The following is a 27,146-nucleotide window of genomic DNA, read 5'->3' as shown; positions in this document are numbered from 1 at the left end:
TCCTGTTATTTAATTAAGATATACATACAGAACTGCAAAAATCTGGTTTACAAAATTTCCATACTAACAAATTGACTTGAGATGTACAGTGTTCTTGGGATTGAGAAACATCTAATGTGAGTTTACACCACAAAGTATGATAAAAATGTGTGGATAGAAATGGGGTATATTCAAGATGCTTAGATTAACAGAAAATATTCAGTGGTTGCACTTTTGAGCACAGGTGCAGCTAGAACATTAAATTCATCATTAAAAAAAAAACTTCTTTCTGTTATTAAACAGATCATACTTTAAACATTCCCATCCGTTTTGCTAAAGGTATTACCCACCGCTCAACTTAAAATGTGTTAAAATTTTCAAAATAGATACAAAACTGCATTTTGCATACACCCCACAGTTCACAGAAGATTTATCATCAACAAAATAAGTGTGGTGGAATGCAGGGAACATTGGAGACAAGATGGACATAATGCACCTATAAAAAGCTGTAGAGGAACGTGCACAATGGTGAGAGGATTCAAAAATGGTTGTAAAACAGACAATGGGGATCTTGATGAGGATAGGCTTCTACAGAGGGAAGAGTGAGGAGTGAAGGGAGCTTTCAAAAAGGTTATGTGCGGGCGCTTCTCTCCGTCTCTGCAAGACACTCCCTGACCAATGCCCGGGCATGGATAATACCTGGAGACAGACACAAGGCGGCATTAACTCAACAGTTTGACATGATAAATTGCTTTAATTGTAGCAAAGTCCATCTCCTGTCTGAACGTACCTCAACTAAAAAAATGTAATGCAGCCATTAATGCTGATTCAATAGGGCTGCCCTTAAAGTATAAAGAAAAGTGCAGGTAAAGTTAAAGGCAAAATTGGGTCAAGCCGTCTATCTTACACCAAAGCCGCTGCAGCTACTGAGATTTATTTTTATTTCATGCCTTTATTTAAATGGGACAGCTGGAGTTTTGACAGGAAATGTGTGAGAGAGAAGGGGCAACATGCAGCAAAGGCCCACAGGTCGGAGTCAAACCCGGGCCACTGCAGCGAGGACTTTTAGCCTCTGTATACGGGGCACCACTGAACCACCGGGCCCCTGTTACTGAGCTTTCTAGTGCATGTGATTCTGTTTCAATAATGCCAGTTCATATCTTCCTTACTATCCATACCCAGGAGAAGCATATCGACCATTTCCTTCTCCACACACTTGTGTCAGGGGACTTGAACATGCTCTTTTTTACCCTAATTTTTTGTTGACAATGGCTTGACCTTGACATACTATGTTATTAATAATGTATTTTCTGCAGTGTGTAAAGCTCAGGTCCCACTTTTGTTATTGATTTACATAGACTTTAAGATTTATTATGGTACCAAATAATCAAATATTTCATGTTTTATGTGTTACATGGACTATGCATCTTTAGAAATATCTATTCCATTTGTTTGATAAAAAGCAATTCACAGACAAAGAAATGTATGTTTTCCTTCATAGTTCTGGATTAGGTAGACCCCAGAGAGGTCTTATTCCCTGTTCAACCTCTCTAATAAACAAATCAGAAACAAACTCCAACAACAGAAATCCAAATAGAAAACTGGACCCCTAACAAACAGAACTAGATTAGGGTTCAATGTACTTATTCACATTTTATTATCTAAAAAGGAAAAACATTTCCTTCACCCCCCTGGGACTGAAAACCGGAACTGTAAATGTTTTTGACTAGTAAAATATACCTCTCTTTAGCCTTTCCATAGCGCTCTTGCTCCCAGCGTATGTAGGTCTGATCTCACGGCTCATCTCCTCAATGACAGACAGAAGCTCACTGTAGGTGGACCCTTGGGACACTTTGACAGGCTGTTTGTTCATTTTCACAAACATGTTTAGGGGAGAAGAAAAAAAATATTATCAAGACTCGTCACAGCTGGAAATTCACATCACAAGTAAACTCAAGGGACAATGAAAACTGTAGATTCATTCCATTCTTCATTTTAATGTTTTACTCACTAATATGTGGCTATCTCAACACTCTCATGTAGGTCACATGCCCTCAGCTGCCTCACAGTTAACAGCCTTTTGTCAGCTGATATTTTAATTTTCTGAAGATTAATTAGCTGAAGCAGACTTTGTCTCAATCACTCTCTCACTGCTGCTGCAAATGAAGGAGAATCCCCCATAAAATTGCCTTAATTTAAAAAATAAAAGGCAGTTCACGATTAATGATCGGCTTCAGAACAAAAGCAAGGGGTGTGTGTTCACTTCAGCTCACCCTGGGCTGGGGCATTTGAAACATTTGTACTGCGGTCCTCACAAATACAACAACAGGGATACAATTTTGTGAGACATTAATAACCCATTTGCATTGCATGTATCCAGGCCTGTAAACTAGCAGTCGCCACTAGCCAAATGCGACTAAAATATTACCCTGGCGACTTAATTTTGGAGGGCTACATGCCATGGGGCGGGTAAATGTTTGTCCCGATGGTCGTGCTTATGCAATAAATTGTAGTAGCTATAAAATTATAAATTCTGAAAGAAGCAAACGTTAGCGCTAAACCGGTGATTTGTCGTGTGTCTCCCCCATCATCACCACTGAAGAAAATGGTTCCCCTCAGAAGCAACGTAGCGTACGCGTCACTGCTCTTAAAAAGATTTGCGAAATGACTTTGATCCGATCGTAGCTGTGGCGTGAGAGCTGGCAATGAAGCAGGCAGCCTGACTATATGGATGGTGTAAAAGAGGGTGTCTGGTGAAGACAGTGATGAAGAGTTCTGATTAGAGATGCATACTGGATCGGATCGGCCCCATCTGTAGTTCTGATAAGTAATTAATGAGTGTGTCCTTTGTCAAGGTTTTGAACTGTTTAAGTTTTCAATTTGCAATGTTTTGAAATTCAATAAATAATATAATGTATTTCTAAATAATACTTTGGCCTCTTTTCTAAGCGTGCACTGCTATAAATACTGTTATCTCAATGAAAGGTACTAAAACAGATGCATATGCCAAAAAAAGAGGCAATTTATTATTTTGCCAGTAAACAATTTACTTGGCCGGTAGATTATTTCATCTACTGGGCCCTTGGCAGGTGAGCCAAAATGTTAGTTTACAGCTCTGCATGTATCACATGGCTGCAGCCCCAGTAAGGACTTTTATGCAAAGTGGTGTGGTTGTGGCTTGATTACTGGTTAACATATGGTATTACCAAAGACAACACAACAGTATGAATGACTGTACTGCAGACATACCTGAATAAAGCCCATGGAGGGTGGGCCAAAGTCACTAAAAGCCGGCCTAAAGTTGGAGGACGAGGGCAGGGATGGAGAGGGCACAGATGAGCCTGGATAGAAAAGGAGAATAGATTTAACACACACCAGCTGGAACTTCTAACACAAAAACAATTCTGAAACAGTCTATTTAATCGCAACAGTCTATTTAATAGCAGTAAGGTATAAGTAATAATCCCCTGTTCTCTGATAAGCACAAGCCAACGTCCATTAGTTTTTTGAAACCTTGGAGCGCTTTATCACCTGAAAAAAATGGTAGCGTTTTCTGCAATGGATCAGGTACTGGGGATGGAATTCTGCAAGACCCTGACAGCGGCAGCCTATATGCAAAGTGTTCTAGTCTGCTGCTGAAGTATATAGTTGTTTGCTGCTGCTATAATGATGTTCTGAATATTGAGTACGCTGCCTTTAACTATTATTACAGCATAATTATTATATGTTGGTGCTATGGTTATTGGTAATCTAATATCAGCAAGACTACTATTGATTTCTAATGATAATTAGAGTGTTGAGCAGGAATATTCCCCATGGCCATGGTGTAGAAGGTTTTATATGCATAACATAACAAGTGGCCAATAATTGCATGTCCAACATTCAAGCTGGTTGGTGTTACAACCTGGAGGTGTGTGGTTGGAGCCAGATGGCGCAGGAGCAATTGGTTTGTAACTCATGGCGATTTCAGCAGGCAGCTCCCCATACGACGCGCCACTTCCTTCAGTCCCGTCAACCCGGTGCTTATACAGCTTTACTGGTGGTATTGAGCTCCTAAGAGCTGATGCAAAGAAAACAAACGCACAAACAGAAACACAAATAATAAAAGATAGTATCACATTTATACTAATCCTTAGAATAACATAGAAAGCTAAGGTGTGCCGTTATCAAAGCAGTAAATATTCATTTCAGAACAGAGTATGTAAAATTCAAGCACATTAACTTGTTTTTCCTCTAGCATGTTTACCACTTTAAAGGATACAGTGATCTAAAAAGATGTCTCAATAGCAAAAAGCCACAGTCAGCCCTTGATATACTTCTCAGTTTCTGACATTTTCTTCTACATTCTACAAACATTTTGCCAACATCATTGTAAAATCTGGCAACTTTGCCTTGCTTATAGGAAAGCATGCATCGCAGAACAAGAGAGTTTCAGCTTTTGATTTAGGTTCATTATTTCATTGTCTTCACCCACCAAAACACCAACCGGATAACAGATCGACTTTCATAGTGTTTGTGGGCATTTTGTGCTATTATAAACAGAAAGGCAGAGAGATAGCAGAAAACATGGAAGCGGCAGATGCAGATCCCTGCGCTGGACTCAAATCAGGGACGTTGTAATAAGCGGATGCCCATACATTACAATTTTCGACATTTGAACTTTTTGCTTTGAAGCGAGCTAAGCTTTATGCTCACTCTCTTTTTAGTTGCATTTACCTTCAGACCATCAGACTATCATGCAACACCAGCTGTAAGTAGTTTAACATAATTCATGATAGCAATTAGTTGTTAGTGACCTTCAAGTAGTCCGGGTCTAGTAAGCTGCACCAAATAAGTTACATTAAAGCTAACCGAAACTTTAATTCCCCTTTACAGCTATAATTTATTAGAAAATCCCAAAGTAAATGATTTTCCGAGAGTTAAAATAACTGCTGCTTTTAAGAAATCTTTTATTGACTTGGGATCAAAATATATCTCAGACTCTCTGTTACCACCTGGTAGTGGTCTGCCAAAAGTCCAAATTGTCTATAATTAAAGCATTTAGCTACTAGCACCACAGAGCATCATAATTATGTACCTTTTTTGACATACCCTATGTTTTTAGGAAAGCGGGGTATGCCCTTAACCCGAATATAATTTGTTTTTTACACTGCATGTAAACACACTGAATGTTGCTTCCCAGGTTTTCCCTTTTAAACGATTTCCATCCTTTACATGTGTGCTTGATGTTGTATTTACTGCTGTAATTGCATCGGTTAAGCATTATGTACAGCACTTTGTGAAAATGTCTTGCCTAAAGATAGGGCATGTGGATATAATCATATTATTGAAAATACACTTGAATGTTGTAGCTAATAAAGGTGGGGCTAATTTTAATTACTGCATATACCGCTGCGTAGCTTAATCCATAGCAATAGTTATTTCATTTGTTTAGAATACTTTGTATTATTCTTCCCTCTGAAACGTAGTGGATAAGAAGTGTAAAGTAGCATAACGTTGAATGAACTACTCAAGTAAAGTACAACTACCTCAACACTGTACTTAAGTACACATTTCAGCAAATGTACCTAGTTACTTTCAACCACTGCATATAACGTCAATGTTGTGAGCAGCGAAGCGGGTAAGTTAACATTTGTAACGTTAAACAGAGAATTTATTTTAGATATATTTCCTATATAAGCGTTCAACGAGAGAGGTTTACCAACGAACAACCGCGACACTTCATCACTCCGACACTTCTCATTCAAATCTTGTAGATATCATATGCTGATAACTAGTTAACGTTATTACTTTTACTGAAGCAGTTTTACATCTTTGGGTTTACAAAAGCCTATCAGAATGATGTTTATCTGAATGTTTGAGCGGAGGTGCCGAGTGAAACAAATGCTGCCGTTATCTTTAGAGGAAGGTGCCAAGCTAACTACTACTAATGTTAGCTTAGATTAGCTAACGTTAGCTGTCGCCGGTTAGCACAACAACAGAAGTAGGACGCAGGGAAACAGTTGTGATAGTATTCAACAAACAGACAGTGAACGATACAAAGGTTGTCTACGTGTATAACCATTGATAAGTACACAGGTGATTCAGAAGAGTGGTGTATCTATCTACCTTTGTAGGGAGACTTTAAAAATCCGCTGTGGGAAGCGAGAACCTCTTCCCGTGTGTGAGTCTGCGCAGTAGAGACGCGTTAGTCTACTACTGCTTTTTTTGTTTTTTTACTTTTAAAGCGATGCGATTGGATGAGGGCGTAACCTATGACGTGTGTTCCAAACTCACTTCATCACTAGGAATCACCTTAGCGACAAACCTAAAAAATAAAAAATAATTGAATTAATGAAATGTCAACTAGGCCAAAAATGTTTAAGGTTGAATATGTAGAATCTTCATTAAAAGCTATATATTTTAAAATAATAATAATAATAATAATAATACACCCACAGGGTGTTTTAAGGGGTACAGAATAAATATATTGCTTTTCCAAAAAAAAAATATATTTAGTCTGACTTAATATTTAATTTTTGACTTTCTGTCACATTCTGTTTACATTGTACCAGCCAATAGTGGCCGGCATTGTGGGTTGCCAGGGTTGTCTGTTGTTTGGTGCAGCTACTGTAGGCTGGCACTTGGTGAAACTGAGTTTCCAGCAGCTTTTGTCCCACTTGTAAAAAACAGAGTCAATAAGGGCCAAGCATTCACTCTATGGACTGAGATAAAGGAGTTCAATGGCATTTAAACACACCCTGAAATGGCTACCTTTCTCCTTGATCGGTAAGCTAACTTTCATGTTTACTTAGCTGTAACGGCTAACGGTAACTGTCAAACTCCTCTGCAATACTTGTTTTCATGGTATGATTTGCTGGAGGGGACGGGTTCAAACAGGCTCAAACTGACTCTGGTCTCCTGTAGGCTACTGGTGCCGGGTCTGACCAACCTGGCAACCCGACTGCTGGAATTATTTTTTGTAGTTGCGACTCCGATCTTGTGACATTAGTGTTCTGCTGTTCTCCATATTCAACCTTTAATTTATTATTTTATATATATTGTTTAGCTCTATTTTTTATTTTCACACTGGTCTTATTTGTATGAATATCTGTTTTTGCGGATTGTCTGCTTGTTTTTAGTCTGAAATAAAGATTTCTAAATTGAAAGAATACATCACTAAGTTCAAATGTAGTAATACGACTTTAAGTTATATGACAAATCTCATACCTGTAATTGGTAAATTTCATATTCATAAGAGATTCTCCAATTCCTTCTCCAACATTAACATCTTCATGATTGAACCCAGATTGTATATGGATATATTTACCCTTTCTTCTTGATTGGTAAGCTAACTTTCATGTTTACTCCGCTGTAATGGCGGTAACTGTGTCCTCTGCAATACCTGTTTTCATGGTGTGATTTGCCGGAGAGATGGGTTCAAACAGGCTCAAACTGACCCTAGTCTCCTGTAGGCTACTGGGCCGGGTCTGACCAACATGGCAACTATTTTTGATTATTTTTTGTTGTTAAGACTACAATCTTGAGACACTAGATGGGGGTGTTCTGCTCATTTCTCCATATTCAACCTTTAATGTTCAAGTTCCTGATTTAATTGTTGGTGGGATAAATGTAGGTAACAGATATAAAGTGTACAAACAACGATGTAGGAAAAGAAATTCAAAACTATAACAACACTTCATCCAAAAGCAAATCTTTTTGGCATTCACAACTGGATAATACAAACTGGTGCAATGCTATGGTTGTGCCCCTTTCAGTTTTGTGTTTTGAATACGAGCAGAGAAATTCACTCTAAAATCTTGCATAATATTTACCTGTGTAACACAATAATGTCGAAATTTGTTGACATCTAGATATTTATGGTTAAATTTACTTATTTTTAAAAAACTTTTTATACTTTATTTATTATTATAGCCTACTATATGTATTGTTTAGCTACATTTTAATAAGATTTCTAAATTGGAATAAAAAAAAATCAATTTGCACTAAAAGACAGTAAAAAAATATAGCTTATCATGTATCCACATCTAACATAGACTGGAAAGTAATAGAAAGAAAATTTAGACCACAGAATTTGTCTGGCAGTTGGGAAATACAATTAAGATTGAAGCCAGAATATTATTTTATACTATAAAAACAAGAACTAAATGGCAGGGCCTATCTATAACGGAAGAAATCTCCCCATCTACTCAATTAATTTGGATTTTACATTTAGTCTGCTAAACTTAACAATAGTAAGTAATATACAAACAATTGGTCTGCTTCAGGAACGATTCAAAGGGATTTTTTTGTTTTTTTCTACTTTATTTTATCACAGCCTTTTCTTTACTGGTAATGCAATTTTTTTTGTAGGCTAATTTGCCAGCATACATTTTATTATTTATACACTGTAACAATAATGAAAAGAATGTGTCATGTGTGTCTTCAAATCTATGCGCAAAGCACTTCGCTGCTGAATCTATTATGAGGCTAGATAATGTCTTTATTTGCAGTGTGGAAAATATGCTGGATTACTCAACCATGCATGTAATCAGCCCTAGAAGTTAGGCCCATATACTGTATATGGACATATAGGATAGAAAGAAGAAAAGGTTGAGGGGTGTGTGATAGAAAGATTGCTTTAGAAAACCAGGTGCAAACTATTCATAATGGGTTTTTTTTATCATGAGAATAGCTGGCTGAAAGAACATGTGAGTAAAACGTGCAAACGAGAGAGACGGATGCCCTTTCTCCGTTTCAGACATGATGAGATTCATCCTTTTAGGCCTGCTTCTCAAATGTTTGATAACATTGTGTTATGTGATCCACCACCAGTACAGATGTAAGTAAGGATGATTACAGAGAAAGACCAGTCCCAGCCTGGTCAGATGCGTACATGAACTGATGAAGCCTCTTGGATGAGAGGTGAAACGTCTTCCTAGACAAACAACCAGTCCAGTTGTTTTTGACTGAAATTGCTTTGCGGATAACGATGACCTGGACGAATGAGAACATTCACAGGCTGATTACAGAGAAAGGTTTGCAGGGTCAGCTATAAAGCAGTGGCTTGAAGATATTTAGGGTTTTGCGCAGAGATACTCAAGCAGCCATTTGCCTCAATTTCAATGTATGTCAGACAGGTATTTGGCCCAACCCTTGAAAAGTTAAACATTTTAAAAGATTAAAAATGAGACCCCATGAAACCAGAAAACATCCATGACTCAGAACTAGAATATAGTGTATTTCACACAGAGATTTCAGTTTAAAGGTTCACAAAGAGAGCAAGACAAAAATAACTTGATAACTTAAAATAGGAGCAAGGAGGAAGCAGAAACCCTGACGGTTCATTGCTATTACACATGCATGGGTGTTTCTCAGTTTATAAGGGATGAAGGATAATTTATATAAATCAGTTGTTTATGATTTAAGTGTGCAGAGTCAGATTGAAGGCTCCAAGGGAATCGTGGCCTTGGCAGGCTCCAGGGAGTTTTCAAGGTCGTCTGACTGACACGGAAATAATCTAACCTAATTGACAAAGAAATAATCAGAACAGAAGCCCACTATACTAATGAGGATTGGACATTAACCCAAACTGTCTGGGGAAAAACATAAGTCTCCCTATCAATGGTCCTCAAGTCAGCAGGGAGCTGGTTCCAGAGAGCAGGACCACGGTAACTTTGAATGGTTTGTCTTTGTTCGGTTTTCAAATCGTGCCTTTTGTGTTAAATATGCAGCTACAAGCTGTGTGTTCATTTTTTACAACAAAAACCACATATGCTCATAATTAGCCTTCAGAAATATTACCATTAACAATGTGCTCTAATGTGTCTCTTGCTGTGCTAAAAATATGTTCAGCAGGTACTCTTGTTCAAGAAAAACAAAAACCTTTTAGTAGGATTTGTTAGTGGAGGTAAGTGTGACTCTTCTCTGTGGCGATCCTTTGTCAGCAAGAGTATGCAGCTCTGTACTTGTATCAGCAAATCATTAATTGAACAATTATTTTCTCTGTTGAGCCAGCGGTGGTGCAGGACTACATCTGGACAAAAACACATTTCTCTTTAAATACAAACTCAGATACTTTACTCAATTCAATTATTCCAAAGGTGTCTTTATGGGTCATGGTGTTTTGACAGGTTTCCCTAAAAAGTCAATAAGAAAGCTGGTACAGTATGCTGCTACTCAAGTCCAATACCAAGAAAGTGGATCCCATCACTCCAGTTCTGAGGTCTTTACACCAGCTTCTTGTCTGTAAAAGAAAATATCTAAAAAAAAAACTACTGTTGGAGAAGATGAAGAAGAAGTAGTAGAAGAAGAAAAAGAAGACATATTTTATTAATCTCTGAGGGGAAATTCAATTTTTTCAATCTGTATATACATAAATACATACTGTACATGCAAACAGGACCTATACACATGCATCAAACGGGTGTCAGAGTAGGGCTGCCTGTAGAGAGGTGCGCCAAACGAATGGGGGTTCTGTGCCGTGCTGAAGGGCACCTCGGAAGTGCCCAGGAGGTGAACTGACACCTCTCTAGCTACCCCGTCTGTAAATGGGAATTTAACCAGCAACCCTCTGGTTCCTAAACCAAGTCCCTACAGACTAAGCAACTGCTCTTTTTATCCCCAGAGTCAGAACTAAACATGAAGAAGCAGTGTTTAGTATTCATGCTCCACATATCTGGAACAAACTCTCAGAAAACTGCAGGTCTGCTGCAACTCTGTTCTTTTAAATCAATGCTAAAGACCTTTCTGTTTGATACTGCATTTTAATAAATCAAATAATGATTTATTACACTAAGCTATAACATTCATAATCACATTTTATCACTGTCTTATTCTGTTTAAGATTGATCTTATATATTATTCTCTTTGATGACTGTTTTTAGTTGTTTTTAATTGCTCTTTATTTTTAATGTAAAGCCCTTTGAAATGCCTTGATGCTGAGATCTGCTAGTATATACATAAACTTGCCTTGCCTTACATTCATTGGTGATAAATGTATTTTTGAGGCACTTTGTATTAGAGCCACAAAAGTCCGTAAATCATATTAAGAAAGCCATGATGGATTAATGACCCATAGGTTACCATTTTTCCTGAAGAAGACTGTTTGTGCCAACACTTGTGGGTTTTTAACCTTGCTTTATTTTAACAGGTACAAGCATTATCTATGCTCTTATAATTTCACAGTGAAATAGCCTGAATATTAAATTAAACATAAAGGGCCATTATGCATATTTCGAAGAGTATTTGATTTTTCAACAAATAATCATGTTTTTTTCCCATTATTTATCTTTGACCAAAACATAACCAGCAGTTTGTAAGATATAAACTGTAAATGTTGAGCAAGTTTTTCAACATTTTGATAAATTGCGTCGCTAAATGGCGATGCTATCAGCTTACAAAAATGCATCATTCCTGCAGCACCCTATTTCCCTTGACCTAGTCATACAAATCCCTCAGGTATTGAATCATCAAGTTAAAGTTGCTCATCTCATTTCCGGAGGGTTTTGCCCATAGAATAATCATGCTACAAGGTGATCTCCTGCTATGTGCAGATTGGAAGTTATGCCAGCTTCTCTTGCTGCTCATGCTAACAGGCATCTACAAGAGACAATAGTGTCCATGGTTGCAGTTTCTTTTTTTTAAATAAATATCTTGAGGTCAAGGGTGTATGTTGATACTTTGATATAACAAGGTGGTTTTATCATAATGGATCATTATCTTGTCATCTCAAGAAAACAAAACATTGCACAAGATAATCGAGCCATGGTCTGAAAATAAACCTGCAGTTTCAAGGACTATCCTTCCTTCAGATGGTGGTAATGTTGATTGTACTCTAATAGATGCTGACATGTCTGAGCTGTGCTGTATGTACAGTATGTAGGCGGAAGTCCATAACAGTTAACCATGGCCGGAGAAGATGAGTCAGGCAAGGCAGCAGACATACTGTACATGGGAAAAGTAAAGGTGGACCGGAGAAGGGGGAAACTTGTAGAGAAGTGGAGAAAGATTATATCTAAAAAAATGCAGAAAACACACCCAATATCGGGGGAGTTGAGTTGGTATTTGGTGTGTCCTTTTAATTAAATAATCTCTCTTATGTACCAGCCTTATAACTTGCTGATTTTCAAATTCAATGTTATTTTATAAATAGTGTCAAATCATAACAAAAGTTTTCTCAGGACACTTTCAATATAGATTATGTCTAGACTACATTCTTTGATTAACAGAGACCTTTCAATTCCCCCAAGAACAGCGAGTTGTAACGGCATCAGAAACAGCGACTTAGAAATGGAGGAGACGAAAACCTTCCTGTGGTAGGAACGGCGGACACTGCTTTGACCGGTTGGAGGTGATAGAAACCCAGAGATTCGCAGCAACCACTTGTATGTCCAGAATAAGTTCTCCTTCAGGGAGACAGGAACCTTAAGGGCTTCACTTCTGTGGTTGTCTTTTACTGCGTGTGTGTGTGTGTGTTTGTGTGTGTGTGTGTGCGTGTGTGTGTGTGTGTGTGTGTGTTTGTGTGTGTGTGTGTGTGTGTTCTATTTTTACAGGGAGCCAGTGAAGCAAATCTAATACGAGAGAAATATGACCTGTTTCCCCGTTCAGTGCACGAGTTGCAGCATTCTGGATGAATTGGAGACTTTTTCGGAGCAGCCTGATAATAAGTAATTGCAATAATCATGCTTAGAAGTAACAAATGCATGACTAGTTTTTTCTGCATTTTCTTGAGGCGTGGTGTTTGTGTACGTATGTTTGCATCTAAAAGAGGAATATTTTTGGTACAAACATCTCTCTATTTCTCTATGGCAACCCTCTCTCCTGAAAAAATTAAACACAAATACAACAATTGCATTCTCAATTAAAATTTGAGCGATCGCCGCACATTGGGAAACAGTCTCTGTTTTAAGCACCTAGTTAACGCTTTAACTTGTGGGTTAAAATAAGTATGTTTGTTACATAATTTAAATAACATATGCAAGTTAAGTACATAATGTATGTGACATAGTTTAAATTTGTTTCATAAACATGACACCATTGACTCTTGCTTGGGTGACAGTCCTGTGTTTGTGCCGACCCATTCATCCACCCCAAACCCGACCTCCACACTACGCAGACTTCCCCTAACTTTGATTAGGAACGTATTTGTGATAAGTCAAAGAAAAACATCATAAGAATCGGAATACATTTTTGCATGGGAACGTCATTTCTAGGAGACAGGGCTGGATGTGGAGGCTTCATGTTTGTTTTGTCTTGTTTTCTTGCCCTTGAAGAAAGAAGAAAAAAGATGACTGTAGTGTCAGGCTATAAGAGACAAGGGGGGATGAATAGAAGTGAGTTCTTCAAAAGTAAAGGAAAAGTCAGAGAACCAGAAACATCTTCTGTTTTCACAGTAGACAAGAAATTGATAACTGCCTTATTTCTCAATGTGTTGGCGCATGCCTTCAGGCAAAGATTCTCTGAAATAGATAACTGGTAGAGAAACTTGAAAAGTCAAAGAGATTGTACAAGTTAGTAGGTACAAGAGATGACGGAAATGATTTATTTGAGGGGAAGAATAAAAGTGTGTCATGAAAAGAACATTTTCAGACCTATCACAGATCTCGATTTACTGTAGTTGGTGGAGGTTGCGATGGAAAATGGTGAGGTATATTATTTTTCAGTTAAAGATTTAATTGTGATGTTTTATAAAGTACAATGGAGCACTCAAAGTGGTGTGCCTTAAAAGACACAGCAGGTATTATATGAGCATCTGGGAGTGATATACCGCCAATAAACCTACCTAGTAGTAGCAGTCTGATACCAGGCACCATGACATTCCAGTATTTGAACGCTGCGTAAAGGAAGTCTTGTGTTTTCAGATAATTTCTTTATTTTACCTCCTACAAGTAATTTTTCAGCATTATGTATCACTTTAATTGAGGGATAATAAAAACAGTTACTAATGCAAAGTTATTAATGAATCATTACATAATGAATATCTGTGAATCAATCATACTGACCACTTTCTTCATTAGCCATGATGATCAACTCTGAACCAGCTGTTCATTAATAATCCAGCAACTCATCATCATCTACTATACAGGCCACTATTAGGAATGATTAGGTAAGTATTTATTAACATTTCATCATTTATCAAGTTGTTTCTGTTTAGTGCAGTCACTTATTTCCCAATTAATAAATCATATCAATAACTAATCATTAGCTAATCTATACAATTTGATTAAGAGTTATTCATAAACTATTGGTTCACTAACAGTAAGTTCCTCATTCGTTCCATGCTTTCCCTCTGTAACTACTTAAATTTTGTGCTTAAACTACTTAAAAAGTGGTATCCCCTTAACTTCTCACAAGCTGAATGGGAATTAGAAAATTAAGAAATTATTGAACATCTTGTATGAGTTCATGGGCACCAAGAAATATCCTGTTGAAATAAAATCTGTGTGACAGCAAAGAGCTGTGGCCCCAATATATGGAATTAATAGGAGAACAGAATGACAGTTTTTTTTTAATATAAAATAAAGCACCAGTGAATAACAAAAAAAAGGCAGATAAGAGTTGGCTTTCTGGCTTTCTGGTAACCGAGGTTACCAAAGTATCCTAAAACGATGATAGTGTAAGAGTGGGCATTTTCTTCTTTTAATTTACTTTAAGATAATCAAGATAAGCCAAGAACAATGAAAAAAAGCTATCTTTATATAATATACGATCAGACAAAAAGATCCGACCATATAATTCCTGTTCTTCGAAGTCTTCATTAGTTACCTGCCATTTTCTGAATTAAATTCCAAATCCTCCTTTCCATTTACGAAGTACTTGCTGGTCTGGCTCCGCAGTACATCTCAGACATGCTGCAAGTTTATAAGCCCAGCAGATCTTTCCAGTCGCAAAGTGTCCTCACAGAGCACTTTCAAAGTCCGATGAGATGAAGCACCAAAGAAAGGAACAGCTTGATTTGCTGCTCTCAGATGTGTTCTTTTAAAACCAATTATCCGTATGCATGGATGTGTCTGTTCATTTATTTGCTTATTTGCTCTTTAATGTTTTTCTTTTATGTAAAGCACTCTGTCCTGTTTTTGTATGATTTGGTGCTAAACCAACAGCCTTCATTTGAATTGAATGAAATTAAGTAATACATTCTGAAAAGAAGGAAAGCTGCCTGGTGCCGGAAAAAAAGCTAGCTTTATATGTTTCGGCAGAGCACAGACATGTTGTTATTTAAAGATTTCTTTTTTACATCTGTATGCAACTTACCAGGTTTTCAACTGACACCAATGTTAAGTTATAGACGTTAATATTACAAGTTCAGAGCAAATGCTCAGTGAGTCAGGTGATGTTGTATAGATAGTAGTCAAACACACACAGGAGTTTCAACTATAGGAGACTGCACTTTGTGTGAGGGGACTGGAGCCGATCCCAGCTGACATTGGGTGTGAGACGGGGTACACCCTGGACAGGACGCCAGTCTATCGCAGGGCACATAGAGGCAAACAGAGACAGACAACCATTCACACTCACATTCACACCTATGGGCAATTTAGAGTCATCAATTAATTTAACATGTGCATGTCTTTGGACTGTGGGAGGAAGCTGGAGAACCCGGAGAGAACCCAAGCAGACACGGGGAGAACATACAAACTCCACAGAGAAGGGCCCCAGCCGGGTTTCGAACTAGAAACCCTCTTACTGTAAGGCGACCCTGGCCTGACTTGTGATGCCCCCCCGACCTACGTGGTGAGAAAGCAGGCAGCCCAAGTGAAACAACACACTACCGGTGTCATTAGCGCTGATGCTAATGCTAACACTTCCTTGCACAAATAACTTAGTCATACAGAACTATAGTAACTGATAACTGATAGCATCTGGATACTGCTTTATCAAATGTAATGCTGCATTCTAGGATCAGGCAAACTAAAAGTACCTGTCCACTAGAAACTCAACGACCATCTCATCTCCTACAAATAAAGCTACATTAGCCTCCGCCTTCGCTGGAAAGCAGAGCCAATGTTGACATGTCAGTTCTTCGCAATTCTTTGCGATCTTTAACAGACCTGTCGCTCTGCAGAGAGGTGCGTGACTCCCAAGTAGTGACCGTGGTAAGCAGCTGGAAGGGACGCTGCGACAGATGACAGGCAGGAAGCTTGGCAAATCATATTTCCGGACCGAATAAAATGATTGGTCAGACTTTTATCAGAAATATATGAGAATTGAATGTTGATGGGTTTAAACACTTGGTGGATTTATTTTACATTTTAGTGAGCCATATGCTTATTAGGAGCATTTTAAGATTTTAAAAGAAAAGTATAAAAATGCCAGAAAGGTAAAAATTGCTTTAATTAGCTCTGGTTGTTTTAAAGGTTATATACATAACATTGAAAAAAATAAAGTGTTTATTTATTTTACAAAATAAAGCCTTACAGGAGTTTTGGTACCTTTCTTGAACACTATCTGTAGAGGAGTAAATAATTAGGAATGTTTTTGTTCAAATCACAGTCAAATATTCAGGCGATTGTATGGGTTTACCGCATTCTGTGGCATTAGTCAAGGAAAGTAAACTTCTATAGAACATCTTTTTAGTGACTTCTCTTTTTTCTGTTTTCTTAAAAGTGTTGGCCTTCAGAGTCAGAGCGGTCAAAGGAACAAAGGCCTTTCTTCAGGTTTGTGTGTTGTTGACCTCTTGATGCCCAGCAGTTATAACATATCAGCCATAAGTTTTGTTGTCACGAACCCTGCCAAGGTTGAAAAAGGAAACATTGAATTCATGAAAAATTAACCTCTTCTTCCCTGAGACCCCGTCGGCGGGGGCAATCAGATAGTATAACAACATCCCCCTCTGCAGCAACATGTAGCTTGCATACAGACACACATGCTGCATACCCACAGAAAGCTAAGAATCTCTTCTACACGCTCATATAAACCATTTGTATGACCAACAAACACAGTTACAACAGCGAGCAATCAAACAATATGAGGCGAAAAAACAGAAATAAGAGCAACACAGACAAATAAAGCTGGCACAGTGGCTGCTCTGATATCAGCAAGATTTCACTGCATCCACTCCATAGCAGAGTCTCCACACGTTCCAAAAATACTATTTTCATCACTCTACGACCAAGTTTCACTGATCCAGCAGCCAAATATGACAGAAAACAACAAGCGCATTTGAAAACCAAAACCAGAAATGCTGTCTTACCTTTGCAGTATCACAGTGAAAAGTTTAATCCACAGAAATAAAAACCGCTGAAATGGAAGGACAACATCTCCCAGCATGCTTTGGAGGTCTTTCCGCCTTCTTTGACCTGCTAAGCCCGCTTTTCAAAGGCTCTGATTGGGTCATAGCGCCTGTCCGTCATGTAGTGTAGCTCGTCCTTATCCCTTTGTGATTCGCTAGTCGTGTGGTTTAAGTGAAAAAAACGCTCACAACTTGATTCTATTGGTTCTTACGATTTCAACGAGGTGTCATGCTTCAAGATTGACCAATGTGGACGGGAGATATAGCCCCGCGTAAGGGCAAAGGGGCTCTGTCGCGCGTTAACGCTGTGACGCACGGTGACAGACTGAGGCTGGCGTGAATACACGGACTGACACTCGCTGTTCTGCTGCTTTTATGCACTTTATCTTCCTGTGGCTGTGCAAGCCACGGATCTGTGTCTTGTAAATAGTTGTTTGCAGAATATTTTGGCCAGCACTTTGCTATTGCACTTTGTAGTGGCACATTGTTGTTGTTGCTGTTGCTGATTTCCATCATTATTGTTACTATTTTAATTACTATGTCCCTACTATTATTATATTATTACAGTTATTGTTGTATTATAGTGAATACAGTAATCTGACCCTTTTGGAGACAAATGTAGTTCTTTTGTAGGGTTTATGTGTGTGTGTGTAGGGGGGGGGGGGGGGGTCCTATTTATTTATTATTATTTTTTTTTTTCAAAAACTGTTTTCTCTTAGATCCAAAATGACATTTAAATTAAATTAAATCAATTTTACAACGTGGTACCTAAGAAATCTCAAATGGCACTAATGGTGCCAAGTTGTGCCAAATCGTGCCAAATCGTGCCAAATATGCCAAACTTGAGGACGCCTATATATTTCTTCAATAAGACCTCTATAATTGTTCCTCTGCTTTATTTCAGCAGCATCAAACTTCTCACAGGTGATGTCCAGATGTTGTTCCATGGCTTAATTGAGTTTTTTGGCTACTGTGGCATTATTTTCAAAGGGATATTTATATAAAATGACAATTTTTTTTTGGCGAGGGAAGAAATTCTTCCATTTTTGCTTTGTTCCATCTGCATTTACTCTGACACACTTGCATTAATAGTGCTGCTTACACTTCTGATGCCATCTCACATGTGTAACCTTTATTGTAATACCAAGATAATGCACATAAAGCTTGTAATTACAGAGATATACCCTATTTATTCTGAGCATGTCATTTTCGAGCAGGAACCTCAATTTAATTGATTAAAGAACATCAAGTTATTGAATATGGGATGTCAAAGGTCCCCACTGTGCATGTGTCAGCTTAGCTACTTAATAATAGGGAAACATACACATACTGTAGAGCACACAACGCTTAGCCTTCAGTATTATTATGACTCATGCAGGAATGAAGAAGACAAAAAAAAACAAATTTTGCTTTAATCTTTTTTTCACTCTAAATATAAATGTTAGTCTGTATAACCAATAAAGAAATTTCTTTATTATTGAGGGACTAGATTTTCTGACTGCTTGACTCATTTATTCTTGTGATTACCTCTGGCACATTCTGTTGTGCTATTTGTGCTGTGACATACAGCAGGGATAAGAACTCAGATGCACAACAGGAGGCAAAACCAAAAGCTACTGGAGATACTACTTAGACATGTGGGCAGGCATTAAGTCACCAGCAGGTAGAGAAAATAGACCAAATAAAATATGATCAAATAAAAGCAGAGAACTCAGAATGGCAAATTGAGTGTTGGAAAAAAATGAAAAGAAAAAGAAACCAATAAACAACACATCTTACTCAACAATAAGAATAACAGGATTATGCTTATATGTAGGTTCCCATTGAGAGGAAACGTAAAAGGGACACATAATAATAATTACCAACACAGCATTAAATATTCCAAAAATAATATACTCCATTAACACTTTGAAATACAACACACACAATTGTGAGTAGTTACAAGAGAACCAGTAAGGACAGACTCAGAATCAACTTCTAATTGAAGACTAATAAGCAGTTGTAATGAATATATACACTTTAGATCAAAATTAGAGTATGAATACTTGATTTATATCAAATACTGTTATTTGTTATTGTTTAGAATTGAATAGAATATCAGCTGTGTCGATACCACTGCTGTCCGAGCATGTTTTTCTTTTGTCTCTAAAATAACCAAGACACTTCAACAAAAACCTTTATTTTGTGAAAATGCACTGAGCAAAATTAGAGAACACTTTCAGATACCTATTGGTGTTAATCTGGCACCTGGTGACAATTTACTTAATTGTGACACACCCTATTTATCTGGCAGCTCTTGTGGTTACTTTGCAAGATAGCATGCCGCTCTAAAACCCAGTTCAGACCAAAGATTTGTGATGAGAAGAAAATGTTTTAGAACGCTGTGGGTAAAAGTTTCAGCGGTGTGAACTGATCTGTCCTGACTTGACTCAAACCAACTGATGTTTTCTCCTGCGACTCAGCTTGTCATATCGCCAGCAGCTGGTTTTAGAACGTAACACACGTCCCCTGTTTCAACAGCCAATAAGTCTTAACAAAGTCCGCTGGTCAAGTCACTTATATATAAGGTGGTTCTGTGTAACAAAGCTTTAGCATATTAAGAGTGAAACAGAATGATACTAAGCATGGCGTTAGTGTTATCAAAGATGGTGGATTCATATTAGCAGTACACTTCCTAGTTTTTAAAGGCAGTGGAATAAAAGTCTAACCAAGGCAAACATATAGACACACACATGCTAATACACTTGATGAATTGCCCTTAAGCACAATCCAAACATTTTAGTAGAGATCAGAGTCCCGAGTGGAAGCTGGTGCTAGTTAGTTTATGTGGTCTGGTTTGGTGACCCTGGAGGAAAAAAAGCGGTCTGGTATTGTAGCTTAAGGTTGATACCGTCTGGATTCAAACCATGAGACTTTCACTGGACTGATTTTTATACATGAAATGTTTACTTTTGTCACAATATAATACAGTTGTATAATTACTCAGTGTGTACAGAATTTATATAAAGATGATTTAGCATGCTATCACATTATTATCAATTTAACACATATGACACTTAATTAAATGATGATGCTGATAAGCCCCAGGTTAAAAATAGGTGCAGTAAGATTAAAAGAGATCAGCTCCAGGAAGCGGAAACCTACAGAGTAGGGAGGGTTATTTCAACAGGAACTGGCTGTTCATTGGAGGAACCATGTGACCAGGGGTGGAGGACTCATGTAGCAGCATTGATTGAATGAGAGCCTGTCTGGGAGTGATAGACGGTCCAAAGCCTGGACCAGGAGCAATATTCTTAAGCAATCACAACTAGCCAGTGAACTTTATTGCTGTATAAACTCTTTCTATGTGTTGTGCTTTGGGCTCTTTCTGGTTCTCATTGGTTGCAGCAACAGTTTATCCTTTGTTTTTTTAATAATAAAACATACTTTGAGAAGTAGTTTGGCTTTCCTTAAAAAAAGAACACTACAGCAGTGAAGCTCCCTCTTTGTATAAATATCTCTCCACTGCAACTAAGCTCAGACGCATTGTCAGACGAAACACAAAGAGAAAATGTCATTCTGAAAAACAGTTCTTTCGTGTACATTGTAGCAAATAGCATCCACGTATTCTTTTTACACATTATTTGTACAGCTGCTAATTACTACATTGCCTTCCACAATACTTTACCCACATTATAGTGGAAAAGTGAGATTTTTTCATTGACAGCTGTGTTTAACACTTGAAAATTACATGGTTGAATAATTTGATTTGCTAATTATGTATCTTTATCTCATAAACTCCACTTATTTTTCTAACTTCAACTTCAACAGCTAAAGAACAGCTTAGTAATTTTACTGCACATCCCTTTTCACGAAAGCCTTTAATAACAGAGTGTAAACTGCATTGTGTGTGATGAAAGGGAGGCTGTAACAATGAGGCAGTGTATTTTTAGGCTGTTTCAGTTGTTAACTACAACTGCAACACCCTGAGAACTGAGATTCAGATGCATTTAGAAAGTCTCCTTGATCTCAATTAAAGTAAATTAAAAGAAAAAGTAGATTTACCGCCTCTTCAACCAGTTAAGTTGCAGTTTACAACCATGTCTGTCCAGACTCTATTATTGATTATCTGTGATAATATACAGTATAGTGAAAACTTTGAAGAGAAAAAATGTGTTCTGTCAAAATGAACGTATAGTAACTATTGAGTTTTGACTAAAAACAGGTTTTGTGAGATCACATTGACCTTGACCTTTGACCACCAAAATCGTATCAGTTCATCCTCGAGTCTAAGTGGACATTTGTGCCAAATTTGCAGAAATCCCTTCAAGGCATTCCTGAGATAAAACATCTACGAGAATGGGACATTCGTACATACGGACAACCCAAAAACAGTACTACTTTTGCATGCAGTTTGCATACAGTACATCGAGCTCAGACAGATGATTAATTTACATAAGTAGTGTTATGAGAAAGTAGTGTGTCGCGCAGAGGATTGTGGCTCAGAACTGCCAGAAAAGCAGCAAATTGCGGATGACGTAGGACTTTCTGGTATTTTTGGCATACTACATTTGACAGATCATATATTGGGACATACTAAATAATTTATTGGCGTACTAAGTAGTATGATTGTACGAGTATTGAACAACGTGCCCTCATAAACAACAGAATAAGACAACGACTCCAATGATATCTTAGACTGCTCTATTTATTCAATTATTGGAAACAGACCTTTATAAGTTTAGGTAGTCAAAAATGACGGGCATAAATGAGTCATGGATGGAAGTTGGTCAATATACAAAATGTTACCACTTTTGGTTTCACACAGGATAGAACACCTTTCTCCTTGTTTAAAGTCATGTTTTTTTTTCATCCATCCACCACCAATCTTCCACCTTATAAAGAGTTTTGCACTATTTTAACTATGTCAGCTTACTTTCTCGTTTGCTCCCCCATTAATTACTACGGCGACTAGAGGTTGCTGTCTAACAACAAATGTAAATATGGCTAGTTAAGAGCTGCTTGCACAATCAACCTAGAAGTTTGATTACGGTCTGATATTGGAATGCACCCAGAATGGGGATGGAGGTATGAAAAATGAATTACCTGATTTTGACCTCAGGATGCAGAAGAATGAAAACAAGAAAATGTAGATGTGGTTTAAATGAAACAACCTTTTGCCAATTAGCAATGGCCAGGCTGTAAACAAAACAGTTCTGTTCGAGTAGGTTCAGGACGAAAGGTTGTTTGTCTCCCACAACTTATTTTATGTAACTCTGACTTCAGTAAGAAATGGAGATAAACTGGCTATGTGACTAACAGCATGCAGATGGAATTTAAAATGAAAATTCAAGTCTATTTTGTTATATAGCGAATTTCTTAAGCAGAGCATACTAAGGACGTTGAATCGGACCCGAAGCAGACAAGAGGAACAATCATGAAAATAAATAAATAAAAGAAATGGGACGAGTCCAGCTGGGCTTGATTTGACCCTTTCTTAAGCTATCCAGTGTGTGCTTAACTATCTGGTAACTACCAGATACTACTGTAGATAGTTGAGCACACTCATTCTACAGCTACAGTAAGAAGAAAGCCTTTAAATAAGTATAACAGTGACATGTCACAGACACGTGGTCATTGTGGCTGTGAAGTCATGTGTGTATGGTCTGTTTATTTGATTTCTTTTCATGGTTTTTGTTTGCTTAGATTCACTTAAATAACACCAGAGGGAGATGCAAAGAGCACTGATCACAATTGGTGGCATGCAGGTAAAGAGAGAGAGAGAAAGTGTCCCTGTTTAGTAGGATCACCTGGGCAGGTGAGCGCCCTGTGTCCTTTTCAGTAGGAGAGACAAGCCAGAGAGAAGCACTGAAAAATGTTTAGTCAAACCTGTAGAAGAAATATGTGTTTATAGCCAATTGGTATGGGGCATTGTTTGTCTCGCAGGTAATATTTGATGATACATTTGATGACATTTCAGTTGACAAAATACTGTAAAATTAAGTTTGTTTGCTGGAAATATTTGATTAGATTTGGAGTGATTGTATGAGTTATTGTTGGAGTTTAATTTATCTGATTTTTTTAGTTTAAAAATGGGATTAAAAGTAATTTTACAGTCAGTTAAAAAGCATAAATTAGTTAAATGTAAAATAGTACAAATACTATCATTTAAACATTGTAGGTGCAATAAATATATTTAATTTAAATTAGCACAGTCAAAGGTGACATATAATTGTCATTTTTTGTAATGGCTAAATTGACATGGCTTTGAATTGACAGTGATAAAATTCACTTAAGTCCAGTTTGCTGATTAATTATGGTTTGTCTTTAATCTACAAAATTATCGTTAATTGAACAATTGATATTGACTGGAGAGATTTTTGTTATTGACTGCATTGAACTACTGATTTATTTGTAATGCTGTTTTGTTTCTGTTTCTTTAAGGTTATCAACCCATACCTATACCCAAACATATGCCATCCTGCTCCATAAAAGTAAAGGAACTGTATGAGAATGAGTCAAGTTCAGGCAGGTATTGACTGGAAAACCAGCGACTCGACAGTGGCCACAAAATGCCACCGCGCAGTCGTTACAATGTTAAATAGAATGATATTGCTAGAATCTGAGTTTTGTCTGTCTTGTTTCTAGTTTTTTTTTTGTCATTTTCCTGGTTTATTTTGAAGTTCTCTCCTCTTGTGTCCTGTCTTCTCTTCCTGTCTGATTGTCTCCCGTGTCCTGATTTGTGCCATCGGTGTCCTCCCCAGCTGTATCTTTTCTGTAATTAGTCTTGTCTTTATCTACCCTGGTCCCCTGTTGTTCCTTGTCAGATCCTGTGAGTTTAAATTAAGTCATGTCTGTTCCACATGCAAGTTAAGTTTAAAATAAATTAGTTATTTCTTGAAGTGGCCATTGCCCATTGGCCATCATTGGCCATTGCCCTATTCCATCGTTTCGGTATGAGGATGCATTAAAATGTTCATATCTGAGTCAGTGAGACTCTCGGTACGTTGGCATTTTGTTGAGTAGCGTGTGGAGAAAAATAAGGTTAAACTGGTGTGCTTCTGAAAGTCTCCCAGTCATTTTGACATCATTACAAAGATATGTAAAGAGTCGTAGCATTTTCATAATGGCTCAGTGTACTCAAATGAGGGCTGACGCATGCTGAGAGCATCTCTTCATCCCTCCTTAATATGCAACTTCTGGTACATGGTGATCTGTAAATAGCATTGTGCTGATACCGCATCCTCCATCACTGAACGATGGGTATGATGCCTTAAAGCTGATTGACAGGTTGCATATGGTTCCAGTACATAACTGCATATATTCTGCATAATTGAACTGTGAATATAAAACTTTTATATTCATGTTTCTATTGTCAATTCAAGTTGTATGCTTCTTGACTGTTGCAGTGCTTTCTTTTGTGGAGATTTTTATACACAGTGTTTTTGTTACAATATAATTCAAGTTGTATTGCACATATAGAATTTAAATAAAAATGATTTGGCATCCTTTTACATTGTTATCAATTTAACACAGATGACACATAATCAAAGGATGTTGCAGATAGGCCCCAGGTTAAAAGTAGGTGCAGTAAGATGAGAGGGGATCAGCCCCAGGAAACGGAAACATACAGAGTAAGGAGGGTTCTTTCAACAGGAACTCGCTGCTCATACGAGGAATCGTGTGTCCAGGGGCGGAGGACTCAACCCGTACAGCAGCAGTGAACGGTTGAGAGTGTGGGTGTGAGAATATTGGATGGTCCAGAGCCAAGACCAGGGACCGCCTCAGCAATATTCAGCAATATATTGATAAGCAATCACAAATAGGTTTGAATGCCATTGCTGTATAAACTCTTTCTATGTGTTGTGCGCTGGGCTCTTTCTTGTTCTCAGTGGTTGCAGGTGTTGTGGGAATTTGGATATTTGTAATTCATAATCATAGTTTTGTCAGGTCAGACACAGTTCAGTGTCTCCTCTGTCTCACCTTCTTAATGGATAATGCAAATAACTAACTCATGATGATATATTGGCACATTTGTGCATCTGTACCCTGTGTTAGAGACCTTGTGATGAGAGAGGTTCAGAATGTTCAGAATTGTAATGACTAAGGCATGTTTTTGTTTGGTCTAAAGACGTCACCCAACCAAGGCTATTCGCGTACTGTCCCTCTCCCTAAAAGACTGTGCGAGATTTGGCAAATCGTCATTCCCTACTAGACTCTAACTTGTGAGGATGTGGGGATGAACGTATTTTTGTCTGCAGAAGAAAATGCTTTGGCAAAATAAACCACGGAGAAAAAGCTGATCCTGTTTGTTGATCTTTATTGAAGAATCCATTTCCACAACACAGGTAACAGCTTAGACTGACTGTGATTTCTGAAGACAAAGAGAGGCCTTGGCCAAGCAGAAAATCCTTTGTTGTTTTTATAATAAACTTTGTATACCTTAAGAAGTAGTTGGGTTTTTCTTGAGAAAAACAAACAGCATCTTTTCTTTTGTTTATTTATCTCATACCAAGGCAAACTCCTTGTATGTGAAAATCTATTTAGCAATGAACAAATTAAATATGAGGTGGGGCCTTGTTATCTTTAGCAGTTTAAAAAATTGAGGATTTATGGCTTTATCCACATCGGGGTCCAATAACTGACTTAAGACTTTTTACCCTTTTAAAAGCCACCAACCACAGTAGGACAAAGAAAGGCTTGTAGCACAGTCTTTTTACACTGTGGTTGTTGCATCCAAAGCTGCCCCGCTGTTCTGTATGCCCTGATCCTGTCACCTGTTGGCTGGCCATTAAAAGCCCCGTCAAACTTCACCCACACTCTCTCAACTACTGCAGCCTTATTACCAGCCACCACTTTCTGTTCCTTTAACTTGGTGTTGTTGTTGTTGTTGAGTGACCCCTATTTCTTTCCCTGAGCCAGGTCATAACAACTACTGAACTTTTGAGCGGTGCTCGGCATTTAGAGCATTAATATAGCAGCAAACAAATGCTATGTGTAGATATATTGGAGTAATGGCAACATGAGCCGAGAATGAAGTAAATCTTGTTCTGTGTATGTTGTCATCCAAGCTTCTTTGTTCTTGTTTTTGATAGCTGTTTTGGCTGTGCATGCATGTTAAAAAGCATTGGTATTTGTCCCACTAGGGAATATTCTGTGAGAGGTATGAAGGGCAGTTCCAGCCCACTTGTTTCTTCCAGTATTTTGAGTACAGCTCTACGTTTTTTAATAATACTTTACCCTCAAACTGATTCTTTTTATATCAGTTTCTCTCCAAATATAGCCTTTAATTCTTGACGAAACCTTTTTTTTGTGGCATGCCACAAAAGAATACAAGTATTAAGTATTGTGAGAGTAAATCCTTCATGCACTGAAGAAATAGGGGCCCACTACAAAACTATATAAAAACATTTGTTTACAAACTCTCTCACAACTCATTCAGTATGTGTCATTTATCCAGTAATATACTCAGTACTTCCCAAACACACGTATTGCAGCTAAAACCTTACTATTTAAAACTAACCTGTGCAATAAGGAGGCTATTTATGTGATACACGTACACGAGGCTGATATAGGACTGTCATTGTTCTTGTTGGTATGGTCACGAAGTTGAACAATTTGAAGTTGTTTTTCTCACTGCGTGTGTGTTTGGACTCACAGATTCAAAAGTTGGATTAGTTTGCTGTTTGCTGATAAGGGGGACTTTTCCCCGCATGCATTTATGAGATTTGTGTTTGATCCTGAACAAACATGCTGCTGGCCAGGATGCTGGAGATTTGTTTGCATTTTGGAACAGTCCTCAAGGAAAAGATTAGACCCCAAGGATGGTTCAGCTTAGAATGGCATACCCTTCCTCTTTTTAGCTGTAATCTTTCAGAGTTTAGAAGGAACAAAATATCTTGATAACATGATATAATTCCTGTTTGTCTCCAACATGAAAAATGACTATCAAAAAACACGTATAATAATCAAGTGT

General features: G+C 37.8%; 1 protein-coding gene across 1 annotated transcript; it reads right to left on the bottom strand.

Moving 5' to 3' along the window:
- cdk2ap2 (cyclin dependent kinase 2 associated protein 2) lies at positions 1–6,143 on the bottom strand. The gene is made up of 5 exons (XM_083935932.1): positions 6,088–6,143; positions 3,884–4,039; positions 3,229–3,320; positions 1,720–1,840; positions 1–678 (listed from the first exon to the last, which is right to left on the bottom strand). The coding sequence occupies exons 2-5, from the start codon at positions 3,936–3,938 to the stop codon at positions 611–613; spliced, it is 336 nt and encodes a 111-aa protein (XP_083792058.1). The 5' UTR covers positions 3,939–4,039; positions 6,088–6,143; the 3' UTR covers positions 1–610.
- Between the last annotated feature and the right edge of the window lie 21,003 nt (positions 6,144–27,146).

The sequence above is a fragment of the Echiichthys vipera genome (assembly GCF_963691815.1).
Source record: "Echiichthys vipera genome assembly, chromosome: 2".
Classification (NCBI taxonomy): Eukaryota; Metazoa; Chordata; class Actinopteri; order Perciformes; family Trachinidae; genus Echiichthys; species Echiichthys vipera.
Note: the sequence above shows the minus strand (reverse complement) of the source record. Positions and strands in the feature narration are given on the sequence as shown.

What these genes read in the sequence shown, in the direction of transcription:
- cdk2ap2 (XM_083935932.1), bottom strand. Translation starts at nt 3,938, where the DNA reads ATGAGTTACAAACCAATTGCTCCTGCGCCATCTGGCTCCAACCACACA. An exon ending in CCTCCATGGGCTTTATTCAG is followed by an intron (nt 1,841 to 3,228) that starts GTATGTCTGCAG and finishes ATGAACAAACAG; the next exon opens with CCTGTCAAAGTGTCCCAAGG. An exon ending in TATGGAAAGGCTAAAGAGAG is followed by an intron (nt 679 to 1,719) that starts GTATATTTTACT and finishes GTCTGTCTCCAG; the next exon opens with GTATTATCCATGCCCGGGCA.